The sequence below is a fragment of the Astatotilapia calliptera genome, chromosome 15, assembly GCF_964374335.1.
Source record: "Astatotilapia calliptera chromosome 15, fAstCal68.1, whole genome shotgun sequence".
NCBI lineage: Eukaryota > Metazoa > Chordata > Actinopteri > Cichliformes > Cichlidae > Astatotilapia > Astatotilapia calliptera.
The window spans coordinates 41,248,380-41,267,902 of record NC_137436.1 but is presented as its reverse complement, the minus strand read 5'-3'; the positions used below and the strand labels follow the sequence as shown (position 1 = coordinate 41,267,902).

Here is a 19,523-nt window from a genome sequence, read left to right as displayed (position 1 = left end):
ATATCTGGGCTGACACCATGTTTGTTTTATCTGACATGTCCTGACACAACCTAAAGAGGACTGGTGGACGTTTCACGGGCCAAACAAATGTGTTAACAGTACATCACTGAAGGCACTGGATAAACTTTTGCTGAGTCTCATCTCGTCCCCTTTCATAGGCTACGCTTCTACGTGATCATGACCAGTCAGCGGGAGCTATTCCCACGCCTCACTGCAGACATGCGCCGCTTTAAGAAGCTTCCTCAAATCCACCGTGATCCCGGAGAGCTGGGGGGACGGCTCTCCCAGGATCGAGCAGAGGCTTCTGGGTCACGTGGTTCTGAGCAGGACCTCTGGGAGGAGGGTTCGTCTGAAGCTTCAGCACCCTTGGCTCCAAGTGATGGCAACGAGTTTTACCCTCTGACAGGCGGTGGACCAGAGGCTCAGGGGCTCCTCTACGCCTCCCCTCTGTTCCCTCTTCTCAACAACGAGGTGGCGTCTGCCCGCAGACAGATCCAGATCAGCGTGGAGCAGGCCATGGGTCACTGCCGCAGGGACAACCTGTGGAGGAGGCTGTTCCACGGCGAGCATGTGGCCCTGGATAAACTGAAGCTGGCCAAGTTGTCGTTCAGCGAGCTGGAGGAGCTGCTGGAGGCTGTGCAGAGCCGATCAGTGGGGGAAATCGACCCGCAGCTGGTGAGACTCTAATTTTAGCCTTAAAATCAAGATTCAGTTATGACCATCAAACATCAGCAATACCAAACACCTTGATTACTAAGACCACAGCTCGACACAAATGAACCGCCAGCAGCTCGACACCCTGTCATTTGAAACGCAAAGCAACACCAGCACACAGCTAAGCATCGGTGCTCCCACAGTATGAGAAACATTTGGAGGTGATCAGGCTCTCGCTGTGACCTCAGCCAGCTGCAGGTGACCTGCAGATCAAACATCAGCTCGCACATACATGTTAGCAGGAGCTGTGAATGGGAGGTAAATGTTCCTAACACATCAGGAGGCTTCAGGATTTTGTTAGTTAAAGGAGGAGCTTTTAAATGATACATCTGCAGCTTGAATATTTGACTTTGCAGGTGAAACCCAGTGAAAGTTTCTGATGGTCAGTGTTGTAACTGTAGTGTGAACGTGTTGCTGCAGGACTGTTTCCTGACCATGGGTCCAGCCTGGTACCAGAGTCTCATCAAGGTCCTGCTCAGTCGCTTCCCTCAGAGCTGCAGACACTTCGACGACAACGGCATCCAGTATCTGGTGAGAAAAAAAGAGTTCAAAGTGGCAAACCCACAGGCCCCTGTATCCATGAGTTTCCCTCTGCTGTGGGAAAAAACAAAAAACAAACGGGCAGCAAAACGTTACCAGCCAACAACCAAATGAAGGCGTTCCCTTTAATGCTCAGGGTCATCGAGATCCCTTTAAAAAATATTGGAAACACGACCCCAAACGTCATCTCTAAGCACAGCTCCGTTAGTCTCTAGTAGCATTTCTCTGGACACAAATGGGACCATTTAGCAGACTCGAGCTAGAAACACCTGCAACACGTAATGCGACACACTGATTAGTCTCACTCGCGTTCAGACTCGATTGTTAGATCAGTCGAGTCAGTGTAAAAGAGACCTCGAGTGACTTACAGGCGAGAGGATGGAGCATCGAGCTCAGAGTGAGAGCTCCAACACATGAACTGCAGTAACACACATTTCTTCTGTATCTGTGGAGACAGACTTTAAAACGGTGACGTTTGTGTTGCACACACCTGTTCACCTCGTTCCAGCTAACGTCCACTCGTGTCTTTGTACTTCAGGCTGTTCTGAACCAAAAGTTCACCGACTGCTTCGTTCTGGTATTTCTGGACAACCAAGCTGGAAAAACTGTGAGTTCTTATACACGTCTGACTTATTTTTTCTTATAATAAAGTCATGCAAAGTTCTCAGATTTCATCTTCCTCCCGCAGAGTTTAAAGGTCGTGTTTCGGGAGCCGCTGCCGTTGCAGCCGCAGGCCGGCAGCAGCCCCCCTCCTCAGCTGGTGTCCATGTATCATCACCTGGAGTCTGTAATTAACACCGCGTGCTACAATCTGTGGACTGGACTGCTATAGCACCCGGACCCGAGTCGTGTCTTTAACACGAGACAAATGGAAATGAGAAGAGAAGCTTTCTGCATAACGCTGAGCTCACTGAGTGGGAGCAGCGACATACTGGACTCATGTGCAAGAAACAGTTTTAAATGTTGAGGATCATAAAGTTGAGCAGACACTACGATGGGTTCCCTCGCAGTTACTGTACGAGCCTTCAAACAGCACCGTGACCACGCCACAGCAAAAGCACCTTCCTTACCACTATTGTCAAGAGTCAGACGGGCGATCAACATCCAGATAAAGAGAACTGCAGGCTGTATGCACTTATGGGTTGGGACAGTCCCTTTAAATCACAACGTACAAAATCCTGTTTAAAAAGTGATGTTTTAGATCTTTGTAGCAGGTGAGACATGTCAGCAAATATCTCACATCCTGGAACAGATTCAAAAAGGGGCTGAGGATGAAGATTTGGCCAAAGCAGCATCACTGGCTCCTGGTTCCTCGAGGAACTTGAGGTCATTTGCAGTGTTTGATAATTTAATATGTAGCATATATCAAACTGAGTCCTACTCAGTCCAAATACTTGGGGCGGTCTGAGCTGAGTAGGTGAGATGATCTGCAGCTTTTCAGGGCTCATATCTTTAACCTTTAACCTCCACCAACGTCGTGCCAAATCCAGAACCAGTTTCACGTATTTCCACCTCCCTAAAAATGTACTGGTACTAGTAAGCATGGCACCACAAACTGATGATGCCTTGCTGCCTCCAGTTCTTCCAGGAAGTGAGGATAATGAGACGTTCCCGAACAGCTCAGCTGTGTCCCGGGTCTGCAACGGGGTCTCCTCCTGGTTGGACGTGCCCAGAAAACATCACCGAAGAGGAGACGACCTGAACCTCGTCATCACAGACGCAAGAGCTCTGCTGCTTTGATGGGATGCTTTTGGTCACCAACCAAAGCTGGTGTCATAGCTGAGAGTAAGGACATACCTTCACCACCACAAGCTGCTGCAGCTCCATCTGTCAATCTGGAAACAACTCGGAGCATTCGGTGCTCAAAGGCACAAAGGTAGAACGGGTGGACGACCTGGAAGGTGCTCTTTAACACATTCTGATGGATATGACACGGCGAGGACGCCGTCGATGTACGGACAGAAACATCGTGAGCGTGCAGCGGCTGTTTGACATCATTGAGCCTGAGTCAGTGGTCAGAAGGCAGCACTTACATGCATTCTGCACAAATTTGAAGCTCCACATCTTCACTAATGTCTCAGCGTCGGTTTGGATCTCGTGCCTTCTGACAGTATTTAGCTTCACGCCACATCAGTGTTAAAACAAGAAGAGACAGCCCAGATGCCGGTGCGCAGAGTGGGAAGGCTTTTATGTTCAAATGCGTCAAACCTGTTTCCACTTGAACCCCACTGCCATGTCTGTTGCCCTCAAGTGCCTTTCTCTGTTTATTATTTTCTCCCTTTTTTCATTCCCAAACCTGTGAAGTGACGCCGTTGTCGCTCTGGCAGGAGATGTGTGGAAACACACTGCTGGTGTTATGCAGCGAAAGTGCCTGAGTCAGTTTGGAGAAATGTGACAAAAATTGCCTTTCATAAGCAGGAAAATTGGTCATATTAACTTTGGTGATTTGCATAATAACATGCCACATGTCATCAGCGCCGAGTGTTTCCAAAGCATGTTGGGGTGGTGGTGTGTACTCTCACACAGTGTGGCTGGTAGTCATACCTCAGCCTGGCACAGGACTGTTACATCACAACAGGAAGGCTCCGTGTCCAGTGTGGCTCCTGTAGGAGTCGCACCCGTTCTGGGAGGGAACCAAACAGGTCTGAGCTTCACCAACTGAAGAGGACTGAATGTTAAACACTGGATTATTCATCATGCAAAATGTGAACTGTAAGCAGACAGCCCTGTAAAATAAAACCTGCACTACCTGTGTCGTGTATATTGTGTATATACAGAACACTTTATACAGTATGTAAAGTTAAATAAACAAGTTACAGAGTAAGAGTGTGCTGAACTGTTCTTCACTGTGCAGCTTCGTGTCGTGACAGAAGCTCCGGACAAAACTTTAGTGCCGGACTGTCCAACGCCAGGCCTCGAGGGCCGGAGTCCCGCAGGTCTCAGATGATCCAACACAGCTGATTCAAACGGCTGGATGACCTCCTCAACATGCCGTGAAGTTCTCCAGAAGCTGCTAATGAACTCATGTGATTCACGTGTGCTGACCCAGGGTGAGATCTAAAACCTGCAGGACACCGGCCCTCGAGGCCTGGAGTCGGACGCCCCTGTTTTAGCATCTTCAATCCTGCAGACGCCAGAATCATCGGCATAAAGCACAAAACGTTTGTTATTACAGTGTGTCAGAGCATTTATTATAGTTCGGGTGTTCAGTCAGTGGGAATAATTTTAAAAAGGCGCAGCTAGTTGGGAACACTGCAAGTAAAAGATTTAATGAAGGCGTTAGCATGAGTCAGTCAGGCGTGACAACACAACACCAGTTTGTGAAAACAATTCAAATTCTGGCTCATGTCTATAAAACGTACTGATTTGTGGTCTCACTGAATGAATCCAGAGTGGTTTTGACACTCATGCCATCCATGTCACATTTTCATGTCTGTGTTATTTTTAAATGTGTTCACTAAGGGTGTGTATCAGAGGTCATTGGGTTAAAATGCAACAGCTGGGATGAAATAGAAAAAGCTTCTTTCAGGTTTCACACGCGCATCTCTGCAACCTTTAGAACAGGATCAAACAGATTTGTTTTTCACCACTATTAGTGTTTTTGTTTAGAGACTGCAATGAAGGGGAAAAAAACGCAGATTTTAAAAATAATTTCTTGTGCAAACCTGGACAGTCTGCTATGTCCTCTCGGACGTGACTCTGCAGTACATATTTGATCTCCTCCAGTGCGTCAAATTGATGATCCTCTGACTTCATTTCCATTTTTAAGATGAAGTCACGCTGAGGAAAGCCTGCTTGCACCCACCTCATTTATCAAAGCCTGTGTCAGTGCAAAAGCTGAGTATTTACCCTAGGATGTCTCCGTATTAGTCCACGTGCACAGTTTCACCCTGGGAATGACCTCGGTCACAGTCCCATTAATGTCACACACAATTATGAGCACAGTCCTGGTCTCAGTGCTCACCGCCCAGCATCCAACCAAAAAATAACCAGTCCACTGAAAACCGTGGAAGAGTTTTAAAGAGGATGCTTGCTCTCTGCACAATGAGCAGCATGTTCTGGCCAACAGTTTACGCCAGCTGCCCATCCTGATGCAACAGTTCCAGTATGCAAATGTCCTGTTTATAAGGGGAAACCTGCAGTCAGCTGGGGCTGCAGAAGCCACCTGGATGAGTGAGAAACGTTTCTCCCACTGAAAACGCCACATCCAGATAAACAGAATAACTTTATGGGAACCGCCTCGGATAAGATGCAGAACATCTTCAAGAACCTTCAACCAAGCTCTCAAATCTACTCGTGCAGCAGAACAACAGGAAAAAAGTCTCCAGAAAATCCTCAAAGATGAAAAAAAGAAACAAGCTCGTGGATTGTGTCACGTCTGTGTCACTCACACCTGAGGAAGAGGAAGAGCACCGTAGTAACGCCAGTAAATAAAGACTGGTGGGTGTCTCTGGTGATGCAATTGTCATAGCAACACAAATCGCTCACGCGGTCCTGGCTGAGCTTCAATTAGCACTCGGCACGAGCCGAGGTAGCTGCCTCTTACAGATTCAGCTCATGTACACAGCTGAGTGACTGCTCACTGCAACGATCAACTCTTCCTTCGTTTTGATGCTGAACTGCACAAGCAGCCAGTCAAAGCATCACCTGACTGCTCGACACGTGAAAAACATTTTCTCAACTTTGAGTGCAAAAGCAAAGCAGCAGGTTCACCGTTCAGTCGACAGGACGCCATCGCCATAAATACGTCGCGTAAGTTACGACGCGAAGAGGCTGAAATGCGTCCATGTGGAGGCATATCGATTATTAACATAACGTGTTAATAATCAATACATATCTGAAATGTGAGATGGACGGTTAAACCATTCATTTACCTGAGTGTTCATCAGTATGTGCACCAGTCCAGTGGCTCCGTGTGTGGAAATATTTCTTAAGTGTACAAAAGCTGCTGTGGACGCAATCATCTCAGTGTAAAGTCTACAGGCCACGAGGGTCAGGACGATGAACACTAATGAGCTGCGCGCTGAAGCAAACCAGAAGACAGAATGGAAAATGATTTGGTGTCGTTTGTAATTAGGACTCCGAGCTGAAAGAAACCACGAAACATGAAACCCGTGGAGTCAGATCCACATTCTGCATCTCGGAGATGATCGACCACCGCGGACTCACCAGCCTCAAGCCACAGGAATGATTGTATGTTTCTATATTACAGCGTGGAGTGTATCAGCAAACCTCAGAGACTGAGCGTCTGTTCATACATTAAACCTCACAGCAGGACAAACAGTTGCCTTCTTTTATTCTTACGATCTCCTCAATGTAAACAAGTTCGCCCAAACAAACTGAAGGTAGCCAGGACAATAAACCTGATCAGACACTTCAAATGACTCACACAGCTGAACATTTTACAGGAGCTAACAATAGCAAAGTGGCTAGAGCCAAAGCCTCGGTATGAGCAACGCATCACAGCATAAACGCTCTGGTTCTGTTACATTAAGCAATAAACTTAATGAAAGTACCAGAAATTTGTTTTAATATATAAATCTGTCCCAACTCTGAGTTTGTCAAATTCATCAGCTAAATGTTCAGGAAATCGTTTACACTTCATTACTTGGACTTCTTCTAGTAGCAAAGCACTTAATCAGCTGTAAATATGAGAGGACCTTAATGCAGTTTGGGGCAAACTGGAAAGTTTATTCATTTCTGAAAATACTATTTTACATCGAAGGAAAGTTTATTTTTCTAATATCTCGGCTACACGTCTCGGAAAGAAAACCCACTTCAGCACTTTAACTTTTCAGCCCTGAAGGTCATTTTCTCAGACGCCAAAACTTCAAATATAACATTCATTAGTTCATTATTAAATGTCATTATGTTGCAGTTATTTGTTTTAAATGTCGTACCAGGAGTCAAAATATTTCATTCAAAAACGAATTCTTAATCATTTGCTCCATCAGGCTGCTACTCTAAGATTTTTTTCTTAAGAAACACCTTTGATGTCGAGCTTGCCTCTCACAGTCAGTATTTTCTACTTCTGAGCCTTCGGCAGCTCTGCCTGCTCCGTCCTACGTTCCTTCCACCTGATGCTACGAAGAAACTTATGGAAAAAATGATTTGAACTTTTAAAGAACATCATTGCCATCCTGAATCACTGCTGTGAATGAACTGAGTGCACCGATGAAGAAAGAAGCACAAACCCAGCAACGATGAGGAGGAAGTCGTGTATTCACTTCTTTCTACAGTGTGGAAACAGATTCAGAGAGGAGGACACAGGAGTCTGTGCAAAGTCCGCGTGCTGCAGGTGGAGGTCCGTCGGGCTCTGGCAGCTTTATGCTCCGTCACCTCCTCTCAGCACTTTCTGTGAGCCCAGTACTCTTTGATCCAGCCGAGACCCTCGTCTGTGGAGCCTGCAGTGCAAAGAGAGAGTTAATTACGGCTGTTTTCTAAGTCTTTTTCATAATCATTCCTTAAATCACACGAACACTCACCTTGCGGCTTGTACTCACACCCGATATAACCCTGGTAGCCGATGTTTTCCAGTGTGTCGAACAGGTAGCTGTAACTGAGCTCTCCGGCGCTGTCGGGCTCATTTCTGCTGGGAACCTGAGCAATCTGGACGTGACCTGAGAAACGTGGCAACCTATCATCTTGTGATGTGTTCACACGAAACATAAAACCAGGTTTTATGTGTGAAACTGCCCAAATTTGTGTTGGGCAACATAAAGAGCAGAAGTCAGCGCCTGACCAGATACCTACTGTGGATAGGATTACCTCCAGTAACACGGAGGACCTGGGAGTGCTTTTGTCCTTCAATACAGACACGAAAGAAACACGTAGGACTCTTTCATCTGTGCAATGATGTGTCAGAGTGATGCTGAAAATCAGCCCGTGCATTTGTTACTTCTACACTTCAGTCGCGCTGCACACAGAACTAAACTAGACAGAAAGACTTCTGCCCAGTGCAGACACAGCCTCTCTGAGTGCAGCTGACAGAGGTCAGTGTCCATATCAAGATTATGAGGTCTGCAAGGTGATTTTAATTAACATCCTTAATGCCACTTGTGTGATAAGACACAGATACCTTTAGTCTGCCTCTGAGAAAGAAAAAAGCATGCTGCTCGATAACAAGGTTCAAGTTTTAAAATGTCATTTACGGCAGCCTACAGTCAGTATCTGATGCTGATGAAGCAAACGACCTGATGGACCTCGTTTCCTCTGTAGCTGCTGTTTAAAGGCAAAGCACATCATCAGCAGGGTAAGTCAGTTCCCTCTGCACATCCAGTTTTTGTGCATTATGGCCATTTCCTGGCTCTAACTCAAGCCACCACGCCGTCACCCCCACGAGTTCGAGCACTTTCAGAATAGAAGAGACAGGAAGTGTGAGTGACGGCAGAAATTAATAAAGAAGAGAAGGAAAGACAGGCAGCCTCTGCAGATATTAACCCAGAAGGATTCGATTTGAGATCTTGACTGCTATAACTGATTTGAGTTTTTAATACCAGATGAACATTTGCATACTCACCAATGACAGGAATATACTTTTGAATGTTTTGTGTGAGGTTTCCATCCATTATTTGCCAGTGAAAGATGTCCTGAAACAGTGTAGACGGCTGTTACGTTATTTGTCTCCACTTTAGACACATTTTGAAAGAACCCACCATCTGCAGTTTCATATTTGGCTTTCCAACCTTCTCCAGGATTGCAGATGCTGCAGACAGAAAAAAGAAGCATTTACATGTGCTGGAAATGAGACGACATACTGAACGTCATCATTACAACATCGCGCCGTTCATGGTTCAGGGTCACTGATGAATAAACATACCAGCTCACATTTAGGTTGGGATTTTCCCGCTTTAGCTGTTGACTAATTTTAATGACACAGTCTGAAGGCCTTCACACACCAGATGCATAAAAACTGTGCAGTTTTTGGACCGATTGTTAATGCAGCAGCTGTAATTTCACTTTTTAACCAAGCTCGATTTTTCGGCTCGGAATAAACCGATCTGACCAATCAGACCACTGCATTTGGTTGGTCCAGCTCAGCGATGATGGAAGATTTCATTGCTGCTGTTGGAAACAGGCTTTTGCATCATTACGTTCACGAGTTAATTTGGAAAAAACAAACTGATGAAAGTCTTTAAAACTTTACCAAAGTCTACAGGTTGCACGTGCAACCACTGCCATTATTCATTTTGATGTCTGAGACTTTTATGACTCTTTGGAGAACAAAAGTAGTGAAACTGGTAACTAAGGTAACAGGAAAAGACGTAGGCAGACACAGCAAAGCAGTGTTAGCATGTCTGCATGAAGGACATATAATACACTCGCATCTAACATGATATCCAGAGGGTCAAAGGTCACGAGTATGACACCTGGACTGAGCCCTGATATTATCATCATTCTAGTCAACCAGTCAACTCTTACTTGAAGCTCCAGCTGAACTCATAGTTTGGTCAGGTCAGCGGTTTTTGATCATTCATATGCAAAAGTAAACATAACGTGTTTCTTGATGTCAGTTCAAGGGTGTTTAGAGTGGGCGGGCTTACCCTGATGAGGAGAGTCCAGAAAATACCCGGGGTCTGTAATCCTGGTGTTGATCGGTTCAATCAGTCCAGTGATTCCTTCCTAAGAGCGATAGTGTGATTGGTGTAACTTGAATCATATTTTTCATTCATTATACACATTTTAGTACCTAACAGGGACTCAAACCAGCAACCTTCAGGTTACTAGTTGCCAGTTTCAAACTCTGGGCGTCTCATATTTTGCTGCCCAAGCTAACATCCCAGACCTGGCTCACCACAACGTACTACAGGTGTCCAAAGTAGTGACTGTTGACAAAAATAGTTACCGAGAAATCCAAACGTTTGGGGAAAAGCCTGCACACTGTCCACAGAAGAGTCGAGAATATCGCCCCCGAGCACAGACCCTGCTGTCCTGTCAGAGGCGCTTCTATCTTTGCTTTTACTCTGCTCAGTAAGTGCAGAGTGGAAAAGGTTTCAACAAAAATTCAACAAAAACACATCATTTTGAGTCATTTTACACAAAACTATAGCAGCCGCCCCCCCAAAGGAACAAATACAATCACAGCTGTTGGCTTTTACGCTGATTTTACCAGATAATGCTGCAACTACTAGAATCAGGATTTCAGAAGAGAAACAGCAAGAATAAAACTGGAGTTTTAGTGTGTGCCAGCTTTGGTCTCTATTAAATTACAGTATACGAGCACATATACAGCCTCACATCATGGCCTTACTTTCAGCAAACAGTTGGTAAAAGCCAATGTGTCCCAGTGCCAGCCCTAGAATGGATTCAATTATGTTTTATTGTAGGTCTATTTTGCAATGACTTCTAGAAGCTCCACACGAGTGCAACTGTATGTATTAAAGGGATCAATTGAGCATGAAATATTTGAAATATCAAGATATAAACTGTCTATTGTGGTATAGCCTAAAATCATTGTCCACAGGCCATTACACCCAGCTCCATCTCTGTTCATATCTGGCAACAGTGCAGCTAGAAACGATACAGAAGTGCTTCAAACGCTGTCGCAGGTCAGTGTCGGGGCTCGTCCACGTGGATGCACATGCGGTTTTCAGAGTATTTCGCTGAAAAGCAGCCGTGTCAGACACCGGAGAGTAGAGGGCTGGGAAGCGGTGACAGGGACGCCAGCTGAGGTGGAAAGTCACTGACTGATGTCGCAGTGGGCGTGGCTCTCAAGCAGAAGTTTGTGGAGAAGCAAACGGCTACAGAGCACTGAGTGACTCTCACGTTAGCTCATCTCTGTGCGACAGCTTCAACCACTGGAACAGATCCAGTTGTTAGCGTGGAGATCCTCTTTCTCAGCCACGACACCAAACCGCCTCCACGTAGGCTCAACCCACTCAATTAAACATATATTTACCTTTGCTGTGCTCATCACGTGCACTCTGAAACTCTGCCTTTACTCGAGTGCAGGGATTAAATCCTTTTTCATGCCCAAAGGGGAATGCATTCATGAAAGATTTATGACTGCACTGCCGTGACAGTAGTGGTATGTTGGACAGAGAAGGTCACTTACCTTTGAAAGGATATCAGCGGCATATTTCAGGTTCTGCACAAAGACCGCCTCCATTTCCTTAGCAACCGTCGCTCTGTCAGAGTCCACGGGAACTCTCCCAGCCATCAGGTGAATCCTGGAAAGGAAATGTAGAAAAGATGGCACACAGGAACATCTATTACTCTATTCTAGCTTTTAAAACACATTTATAAAGACTGCTTTTGTGCCAGACTTATTAACTCATTCACTGCCAGCCATTGGCAGTGAATGAGTTAAACCCATTGACTCATTCACTGCAATTGACGGCTATAGACGTCAATGGCAGTGAATGAGTTAAGGGAGCTGAGCTTGTCCCAAATTGGTCTGAATCGACCTTTTTCACAGCAGACACGTCGTCTGGTTAAAGCAGGTGTCATTAACAATGCCTGCGTTCTGCTGAAATGGGACAATGAGTCTGCACGAGCAACACCAGCAGCTAAATGGATTTGTATTTTTCACACACTGTGCCAAATCAACATGGCTTTGTTCAACTCTGTACCTGCAGGGCAGCTTTACACACCGAGAACAAAAGTGACACACAAAGATCTCCAAAAGGTGCGTTTGTTTGGTTTATCAACCATCTAATCAAACTGGCTCAAATTATGAGATAACTCGGCGGCAATTACAAGAATTAAGAGACAAACAAGCTTTTCAAATTTACGTTGCCAGCTGCTCGGAAACAAAACAGAAAAATGAGCCAACAGATGTTGAAAAGAGACGTTTCCAGCACATTCCAGGGAACAGCCGGGCGCTCGGACACAAGGGGCTGTTTTATGACTCGCATTTGGCAACATGTCTCTGGCTGTGGTCAGTCTAACACGCAATGATGTCCAGTGAGGATCTGGAACCATAACGCCATGTCACAGGTCAGCCAGCATCCTCTACATGAACAAAGCAGTGGGGATGATGTACGCTTTAAGTCCAGATCAACACACAATGTCTTCACTTAACCTTTAGTGGAAACGCGACGCTCCCGTAACTGGATAAGACAAAAAGGAAACGCACACTGCAACATGAAGTAGAAATTTCTGCTTTACATCTACGGAGCATCAGCGAACCTCGGCGGACCTCTCTAAAATCTCGCACCATTAGACAGCACCATTAAGAGGCTTAGCCCGCCCCAGAGCGGTCATCAAGAACCTTACGCTGAAATTTCCTGTAAATTACTCCGATTGTATCAGGGGACAACGCCAACGGGCGGAGTTATTGATTGCTGTGACGTCACGCCTATTTACATGAACTGAATTGACTTTTCCTGGTGGTACTTTGGTCCCGACCACAGTGGACTCTGGTGTCTGCTGCACACAGCTGCTTCTGTTCGCTAAATCTCTGCAGCCTCTGAAGACAGCATATGTTGGCAAATCTGTAGCCTCAGATGCCAGAAGTGTGATTAACTTCATTATAACACATCCAAAAGATATCAGGCAGTTAATGCATTTTATGAAAAAGTCACAAAAACCAGCAAAGCTGTGACTGAAAGCTTCCAGTAACCAGAAAATCTTCAATGCAAATTTTGAAGATGAACCAGAAAATCAACAGGAAGTTACAAACCAACTGCTTTGACTGTGTCCAGAACATCTGTGCACGGTGCTGAAGAGATATCAAATGAAATTAAGTTCAACTATTGCTGAGCTTTACTTTCATTAAGTACCAGCTGGTGTGTCGTGACTTAATCAGACGATAACATAACGGAGCGACAAATGACAACAACTCTCGAGGAAATGAGGGCTGTGCAATAAAATGCAAAAACAATTCAACACATCCACCAGTAAATCACCTGCTGGCTGAACCTGCCAAAGCAACCGCAGCACGTACCAGTAATGCTGCGGTTGTGTCACTGCCAGCACAATGAAAATGACCTTTGAGTTTCTTATACTTTGTATAACATTTGGCAGAATGAGTGGACACCATGTGGAGAAAGCAGTCTTTGTGTTTTAAAGTAAATGTGTTTCGGCTGCTGAGAGCACAATGTTTTACTTAGTGAAGGAGCACTTACATTTACAGAGTGGTATTACTAGGCCATAAACGTTGCCTGGTGTTCAGCAGACAGTGTTTGGGCTCCTGCTGGCAGCCATGCCTCTTACTAAAGTGCCTTTCTTCTAGCTGCTCTACTATCATGGCCCGAGAAACGTCTGAGCCTGGTTGACTTGCAACTGTAAGTAAGTTAATTTTATTTATGCCGCACTTTTCAAGAACAAAACACACAAAGTGCTTCACAATGTGTTATAAAGAAAGCGCACAGATACAACAATTTAAGCCATGTAAATGGATCCAGCTAAATAAAGGCAAGCTTGTACACAAAGCTGAAGTCCACCGGGAGCGAGTTCAGCCTGGACTCACTGCTGGAACAACCAGCATCACTCAGTACAGCTCACTGAGAGAGACAGCTGACCCCAGAGAGCAGGGGGGGTGATAGTGTCCCATTTTTATATTTACAATATTTAAAAATACTGTTGAAAAAAAGCTACGAACAGCAGCATTATTGGTGCAAACTAAAACTGAAATTCAAACCTTGGTTTTGATGACTGCTGTCAGTGATGACAGACGACCTGTTAGTGTGAATTTAATGTCAGAAGCTGCCAGCAGAAGCATCATAGTATAACAGCAGTGACACAGTAACAGATGCAGTTGGACTGCAAACATTCAGCGAGTAATTTGAATAATTCCATCGTAAAAAATTCTCGACACAAATTCTTTGCTTCGTTTAACACACGGCTCTGGAAATGTGAGCCACTGAGAACAGAACTGCAATACAGGTAATACAACTTAGGAGCAGCAAGTAAACAAAAGGTTAAGTTAATTAAGTTTATTAAGCCCGCCAATACTGACAACACCACAGCAGCAGAGATGATGATGGTCTAACATGGAGCCAGAGTTTACACACTGCGAAGAACAAACCTCTGAGTCCAAAGACGAGGAGTATGTGGTCAATGTCCCTGCAATTAGCTGAGCTGACGACATGGAATATGTTGACGGGTTAACCAGAGATGAGCCGGAACCACGCAGGTGGCCAGCGCCCCCCAGGGAGACGAGGACGTGCTGGACGTGTGGTTTGTTGAGGGATGAGCAGGAGAGCCTATCGCAGTGCGCCGCTACTGCTGCGTCGGCCGGCCACAACGACGTGTCTCTTTTTCCCGTGAACTGACCCTCTCCTCTGCCAGCTCAGGACACGTTGTAATTCTTATCCTCCCACCGGAGCCCATGACGGCCAAAAACTGGCGTCCCATGTTCCCGACTTGGTCTCTGAGCTGACCGCATCATGCAGCAAAATACTGTCACCTGTGTCACTGTGGACCTGGATGGTGCTGAGGAGGCTGGCTTAGCTGGAGCTGTCCCTGGCTGCTTATCTGCCCCCGTCTCACAACCACGGTGACGGTTGCCCCACAACTCTGCCGTTCACGCACTGCAGCTTCAGCACGCGCAGCTGGACAAGATTTATCGGGCTCAGGCACTGCCGCTTCGTCACAGTGCTCCAGACGTACCAGGCGATGTCCCTGGTGGTGCTCGGGCTGCTGGTTCCTGCAGACAGCCCGCTGGCACTTCTCCTTAACAAGGTCATAATCGCCACTGATTAGATCCTTCGTGCGCCCCGCTATGCAGTAGTGGTATGGAGTGCTGCACCCTATGCAGCACTGCCTTGGCAGAGGGATGGTGTTGATGGGAGTGGCACAGAGGTACCTGTGGCTGACGCTCTTTGATTTCCCAGACAGGGACAAGGCTGTGTATTTGACGAACCAGTGTCTGCTGCTGGGCTATTCGGACCATCACTGGAAGCAATGCAGGCTGGATTTGATCTGAGGAAGAAGCAGCTCTAGCTCTCACAGGCCTGCCACTCCTCTGCCGACCTGCGAGAGAGCGGCGCCCACGGCTGCTGCGGGTGACCTTGCAGCGAGCGCACAGCCTCCGTATCGACTTCCACACCAGCAAACCCTCGGGCCCAACAAGCCTCAGCCCTCCTATCTCTGGGACCGAGTGGAGAATGGGTCCAGCGGCAGGGAAATGCTGCTTTTCCCTCTCTGTCGCTGTCCAAGAGGCACCACTTAAGTTGTTTAGGTTGTCGGCCCCAGACAACACTGCACTTTTCTACCACCGTCTACGAAGCACAAACCCCCTGCACACGAAATTTCTCAGGTTGTAACTCCAAGTTTGGGTATATTGAATTTTCAGGTGACCAAATCAAGTGTTCCTGCTGTGTTTCATTGCTGTGCCCCACCAAGGTGTCTCCAACAAACTGTATTAATGTACACGGTCCTGTGTTACAATCAATGAAAAATGCTTATTCAAATGCTCAGCCTGCAAGCGAGTGAGCCAGGCCAGGCAGGTGATGCATTTCCCCATGAACACACTGGCAGCGTTAGCACCCCTCAGAGAGATGGGTGTTTGCATCTTATCTGGACCACTGGGCTCTCGTAACTTGCTAAACAGAGGAGGTGACGACATAGCTTTTGCTGGAGGATGCTGACGGTAACCACAGCTTGCATGTTAGCTCTCTGTCCCTGGAGGGAGCCCTGGCTGCTGCACCAGGGCTCTCCGACTGGCAGTGTTGTTTCACAACGTGGTATCCACCACTGCTTCTCTGATGGGGTGGGGAGCTCTGTGTGATGGCGCATCAGTGAGAGGGATCTGGACCACAGCACAGGCTGCACATCGATCACTTACTAGCAGTGTTCTCAGCTCTCAAGCATTTTCGTCTGATTCTGAGGAGCCAGAATATCCAAGTCAGGATGGTCTCTTATATAAACAGGCAGGGAGGGGTATCTCCAGTTCTAGAGAGAGCACATCGGCCCCGCATGTCCTCAGTTCATCATGATGACAGGTTCAATTTGACAGCTAAGGGTCTGCCCCCAAGCATGGTAGCAGCAATCAGGAGCCTCATATGCTTACAAATGGGCAGCCTTTGAGGAATGGTGCCAGGACCATCCCAGTTATCCATTTCGACATTCCTGCAGGAGCTGCTGGATAAAAGCATTTTTTTTTCTACAATTGAGGCTTATTAAGCAGCAGACAGGGTGAGAGCAAGTGCACCTCCCCTTGCTATGCGTTTCTTTGAAAGGGCTTCACGGGCTGAGACCCGTGGTTAGGGTCCGCGTCCCTGTATGGGACGTCTCTTTAGTGTTGGAGGCCCTCTGTGTATGCGAGTATGTGGATATGAAATGTCTTTCATATAAGACTGCATTACTTCTTGGTTTCCCTTTTGTAATTATTCTGATTACTTGAAGAATCAATGCAGCCCTATTACACAGCACAAGACAAATGCAAGCGTTCGTATGACTACACGCTTGTTAATAATATATGCAATTTCTTTGTTTCTCAGGTTGGAGGTTAGGGGATAAAAAATGGATTTCAATTTACCTCTTACAGTCCAAAGCTCTGGCATACTTCACACTTAGATCCAGTCCCTCTCTGAACTCGGCTTCTCTTCCAGGAACTGCTCCAAGACCGAGATCACCTGCCTTTATATCTCCTGCAACACACACACACACACACACACACACACCACTCTTAAGCTTAATTTCTGTGTGTTGAATGCCTGCTGTAGTGGGTGACATCATTGTTAGTGTTTATGATGCGTCTTCATTGCTCTGCCTCCGTAAGTGAAACTGATGATCTTGTTGCTCTGGGTGATTAATAATCTTGAACGACAGTTACTTTTAATAAAACCCTGAGGAAGAAATGAGGACTTCAAAACCAAAACTATTCACAAACTGTCAGAGCCGTGAAAATAGGGAAAACTGTTTGTCTATGCTGGCAGATTCCTACCCAACATATCCTTGTTCTAATCAATATACTGTGTTTACACTAGAGATGGACCGATCCGATATTACGTGTCGGTCCGATACTGACCTAAATTACTGGATCGGATATCGGAGAGAAATAAAAAATGTAATCCGATCCATTAAATATCACAAGAGCACCTCACAAAACTTGCCACATGGCATAACTCTGCTCATAACCGTAGCACGTCGGAGCAGTGTGGTCACGTGATAGAGCGGCTGTGGTGCGAGACCTGTCGGCGGTCTGGTTGAGTCTCGCTACCAAACCAGCATTTCATCTCCGAGGAAGTGATCCCAGAGAAGTAAAGCAAGTGTGTAAGTCCATCTCTGAGTGTTTGTAAAGCATTCCAGCGTTAAGCTTAACAACCGATATATGGAGCGACTGCCTCCCCCTCCCTCTCCTGCTGCTACTTCAATCATGAAACTGATCAATGATCAGCTGATCGGCTTTTCTCTCGTTTGTTTTTGGCCCACTTTGCTTTTCAAGAGACAGCAAAGGGCAGCTCAGAATTGAAATGCACACATGTTCATATCTCAGATTTGCTCTTTTGACCAAATTGGGACTATGCATAAAAAAACAAGTTAATGCAATTGCATCCATCCATTATGTTCCCCTCATTCAAATTTGGACACCTCTGGCAGCAGGGTATTCCATACATCCTTCTCCCCAGTCACATTCTCCCTCCGGGGGGGGGGGATTCCCAGACCTCCAAAGGGAGGTGCCTGGGAGACATCTTAACCAGTGCCCAAGTCACCTCAACTAGCTCCTTACAACATGCAGGAGAGTCAGCACCTCGGAGTCAGAGTCTGAGTCCTACAAGTCTGAGGCCACAAAAACAGTGGAAGTCTCCCACTGTGTTGGAGAAGAGACGCTGCCTCAAGCAAGAGAGTTCAAGCATTTTGAAATCTTATTGGACCAGCAGATTGGTGCAACATCAGCAGTATTGCAGGTATTGTATTGAATTGTCAAGGTGACGAGAGCACCAAGTTGAAAGACTGAGACAGTCCATCTACGTCCCAACTCTCATGGAATTTGGGTAATGACCAAAAGGTCGCAAACTCATGCAGTTGAAATGACAGTATGGTGGCTGGGTTCATTCTTAGAGAAAGGGTGAGAGCTCAGATGACTGGAGGCATAGTGTGGAGTAGAGCCGCTGCTCCAGCATATCGAAAGAAGACAATAAATGCAATACTTTTGTTAACCCCTTGAATTATAGCTTAAAGTCTACACTTCAATCAGATTTTATTTATTTATTTATTTTAAATGATCAGTTTCTCCCTTTATTAACCACCTCTCAGTCAGCTGAGAGGAAACATTAACACGTTTCGCCAGAGAGCCACAACTATAAGGCCACCCTGCCTCCCCCTCAATGACATGTGGGACAGGCTCCAGCCCAACTGTGACCCTGAACTGGATAAGCAGATGATGCATGGATGCGGTAAGACTAGGGGTGGAACAATCCTCAAACAGACTGAAACTGTGACACAAACACAATGCAGCGCTATCGTCCTGTACTCACCCTGTGCTGAAACTGCATTAGTTACATTAGAATAGCTCAAATGTAGTATTTTTGGCTTTGTAAAACATGCCAGTAGTAGTGGAGCAGTAGCACTACCTGACACAGGCCTGACTGGCTTTGTATTGGATTTAATTTGTATTTTTAATTTTCAAATTGGCTTATTTAAGAATATTTGTCATTAAAAGAAAAACAATATTTATCGTTTTAAGAAGGTCGTGGGTTTTTTCTTTTATTGTTGTGCACTCCCACCCGGGAGGAAGTTGCTCTCCACGCCATTCTTCAGCATTGGTAGTTAACATGAACAGCTGCGTGTAACGGTGCGACCCCCTCTAGTGTCTACCTGGCGGGGTGTTGATAAGGACGACCTCCACCCCTGTGGCCTTTCTGACTCTCTGAAGCTCCTGTAGATCCGAATCGTACAGCCACGCTGCCTCCACAGCCTGAAATCCAGCCGCGGCTGCTGCTAATATTCTCTGGCTGAAGTCCGGAAGCTCTGTGAACAGCCACGAAATATTCGCACAAAACTTCAGTGGAGCCATTCTGTTAAACTTCCGAGGCCAACGACCGAGTCCAGCTGAACTTTCTACGTGCTAACAGACAGGGAGGAGCTACGCTAAGCTAGCTACATTTCCGTCGGTCTGGACCGGAAATGGAAAGCAAACCTTTCAAAATAAAATAAATATTATTTGAATTTTTATGTATATAGAACACAGTTCCTTGAAAATGTTCTGACGTAAAGCTAAAATATAATTAAAACAAATCACCATTGATATTCAATTGTTTTACACCACATAAAACCATTCGGGGCCGAACAAAATTCATGAAATAATTAGAGCCCTTTATTGTGAAAAATAAACCGGAAACGTTAATCTTAGAACGTCAGAGGAGACCGGTGTTATCGTC

General features: G+C 46.0%; 2 protein-coding genes across 14 annotated transcripts in view; one reads left to right on the top strand and one right to left on the bottom strand.

The window, feature by feature from the left end:
- The window catches only part of szt2 (SZT2 subunit of KICSTOR complex), a 108,303-nt gene extending 104,225 nt beyond the window's left edge, over window positions 1-4,078 (top strand). For all 11 annotated transcript variants that reach the window (XM_026194042.2, XM_080290143.1, XM_080290137.1 and 8 more), the window contains 4 exons: window positions 159-675; window positions 1,135-1,245; window positions 1,793-1,861; window positions 1,943-4,078. In XM_026194042.2, coding sequence (XP_026049827.2) covers window positions 159-675; window positions 1,135-1,245; window positions 1,793-1,861; window positions 1,943-2,086 — 841 coding nt within the window. In that variant the 3' untranslated portion in view covers window positions 2,087-4,078. The remainder of the gene's footprint in view (window positions 1-158; window positions 676-1,134; window positions 1,246-1,792; window positions 1,862-1,942) is intronic.
- Window positions 4,079-7,458: 3,380 nt separating this feature from the next.
- Window positions 7,459-19,271, bottom strand: hyi (hydroxypyruvate isomerase). Of its 3 annotated transcripts, none has more exons than XM_026194047.2 (8): window positions 18,961-19,271; window positions 16,679-16,790; window positions 11,309-11,423; window positions 9,798-9,876; window positions 8,910-8,959; window positions 8,774-8,843; window positions 7,740-7,874; window positions 7,459-7,658 (listed from the first exon to the last, which is right to left on the bottom strand). In XM_026194047.2, the coding sequence occupies exons 1-8, from the start codon at window positions 19,157-19,159 to the stop codon at window positions 7,600-7,602; spliced, it is 819 nt and encodes a 272-aa protein (XP_026049832.1). In that variant the 5' UTR covers window positions 19,160-19,271; the 3' UTR covers window positions 7,459-7,599. The 3 variants fall into 3 exon arrangements, with proteins under 3 accessions (XP_026049832.1, XP_026049831.1, XP_080146270.1); XM_026194046.2 differs by having other exon boundaries at window positions 8,774-8,861; window positions 18,961-19,261; XM_080290144.1 differs by having other exon boundaries at window positions 8,940-8,959; window positions 18,961-19,240.
- Window positions 19,272-19,523: the final 252 nt, after the last annotated feature.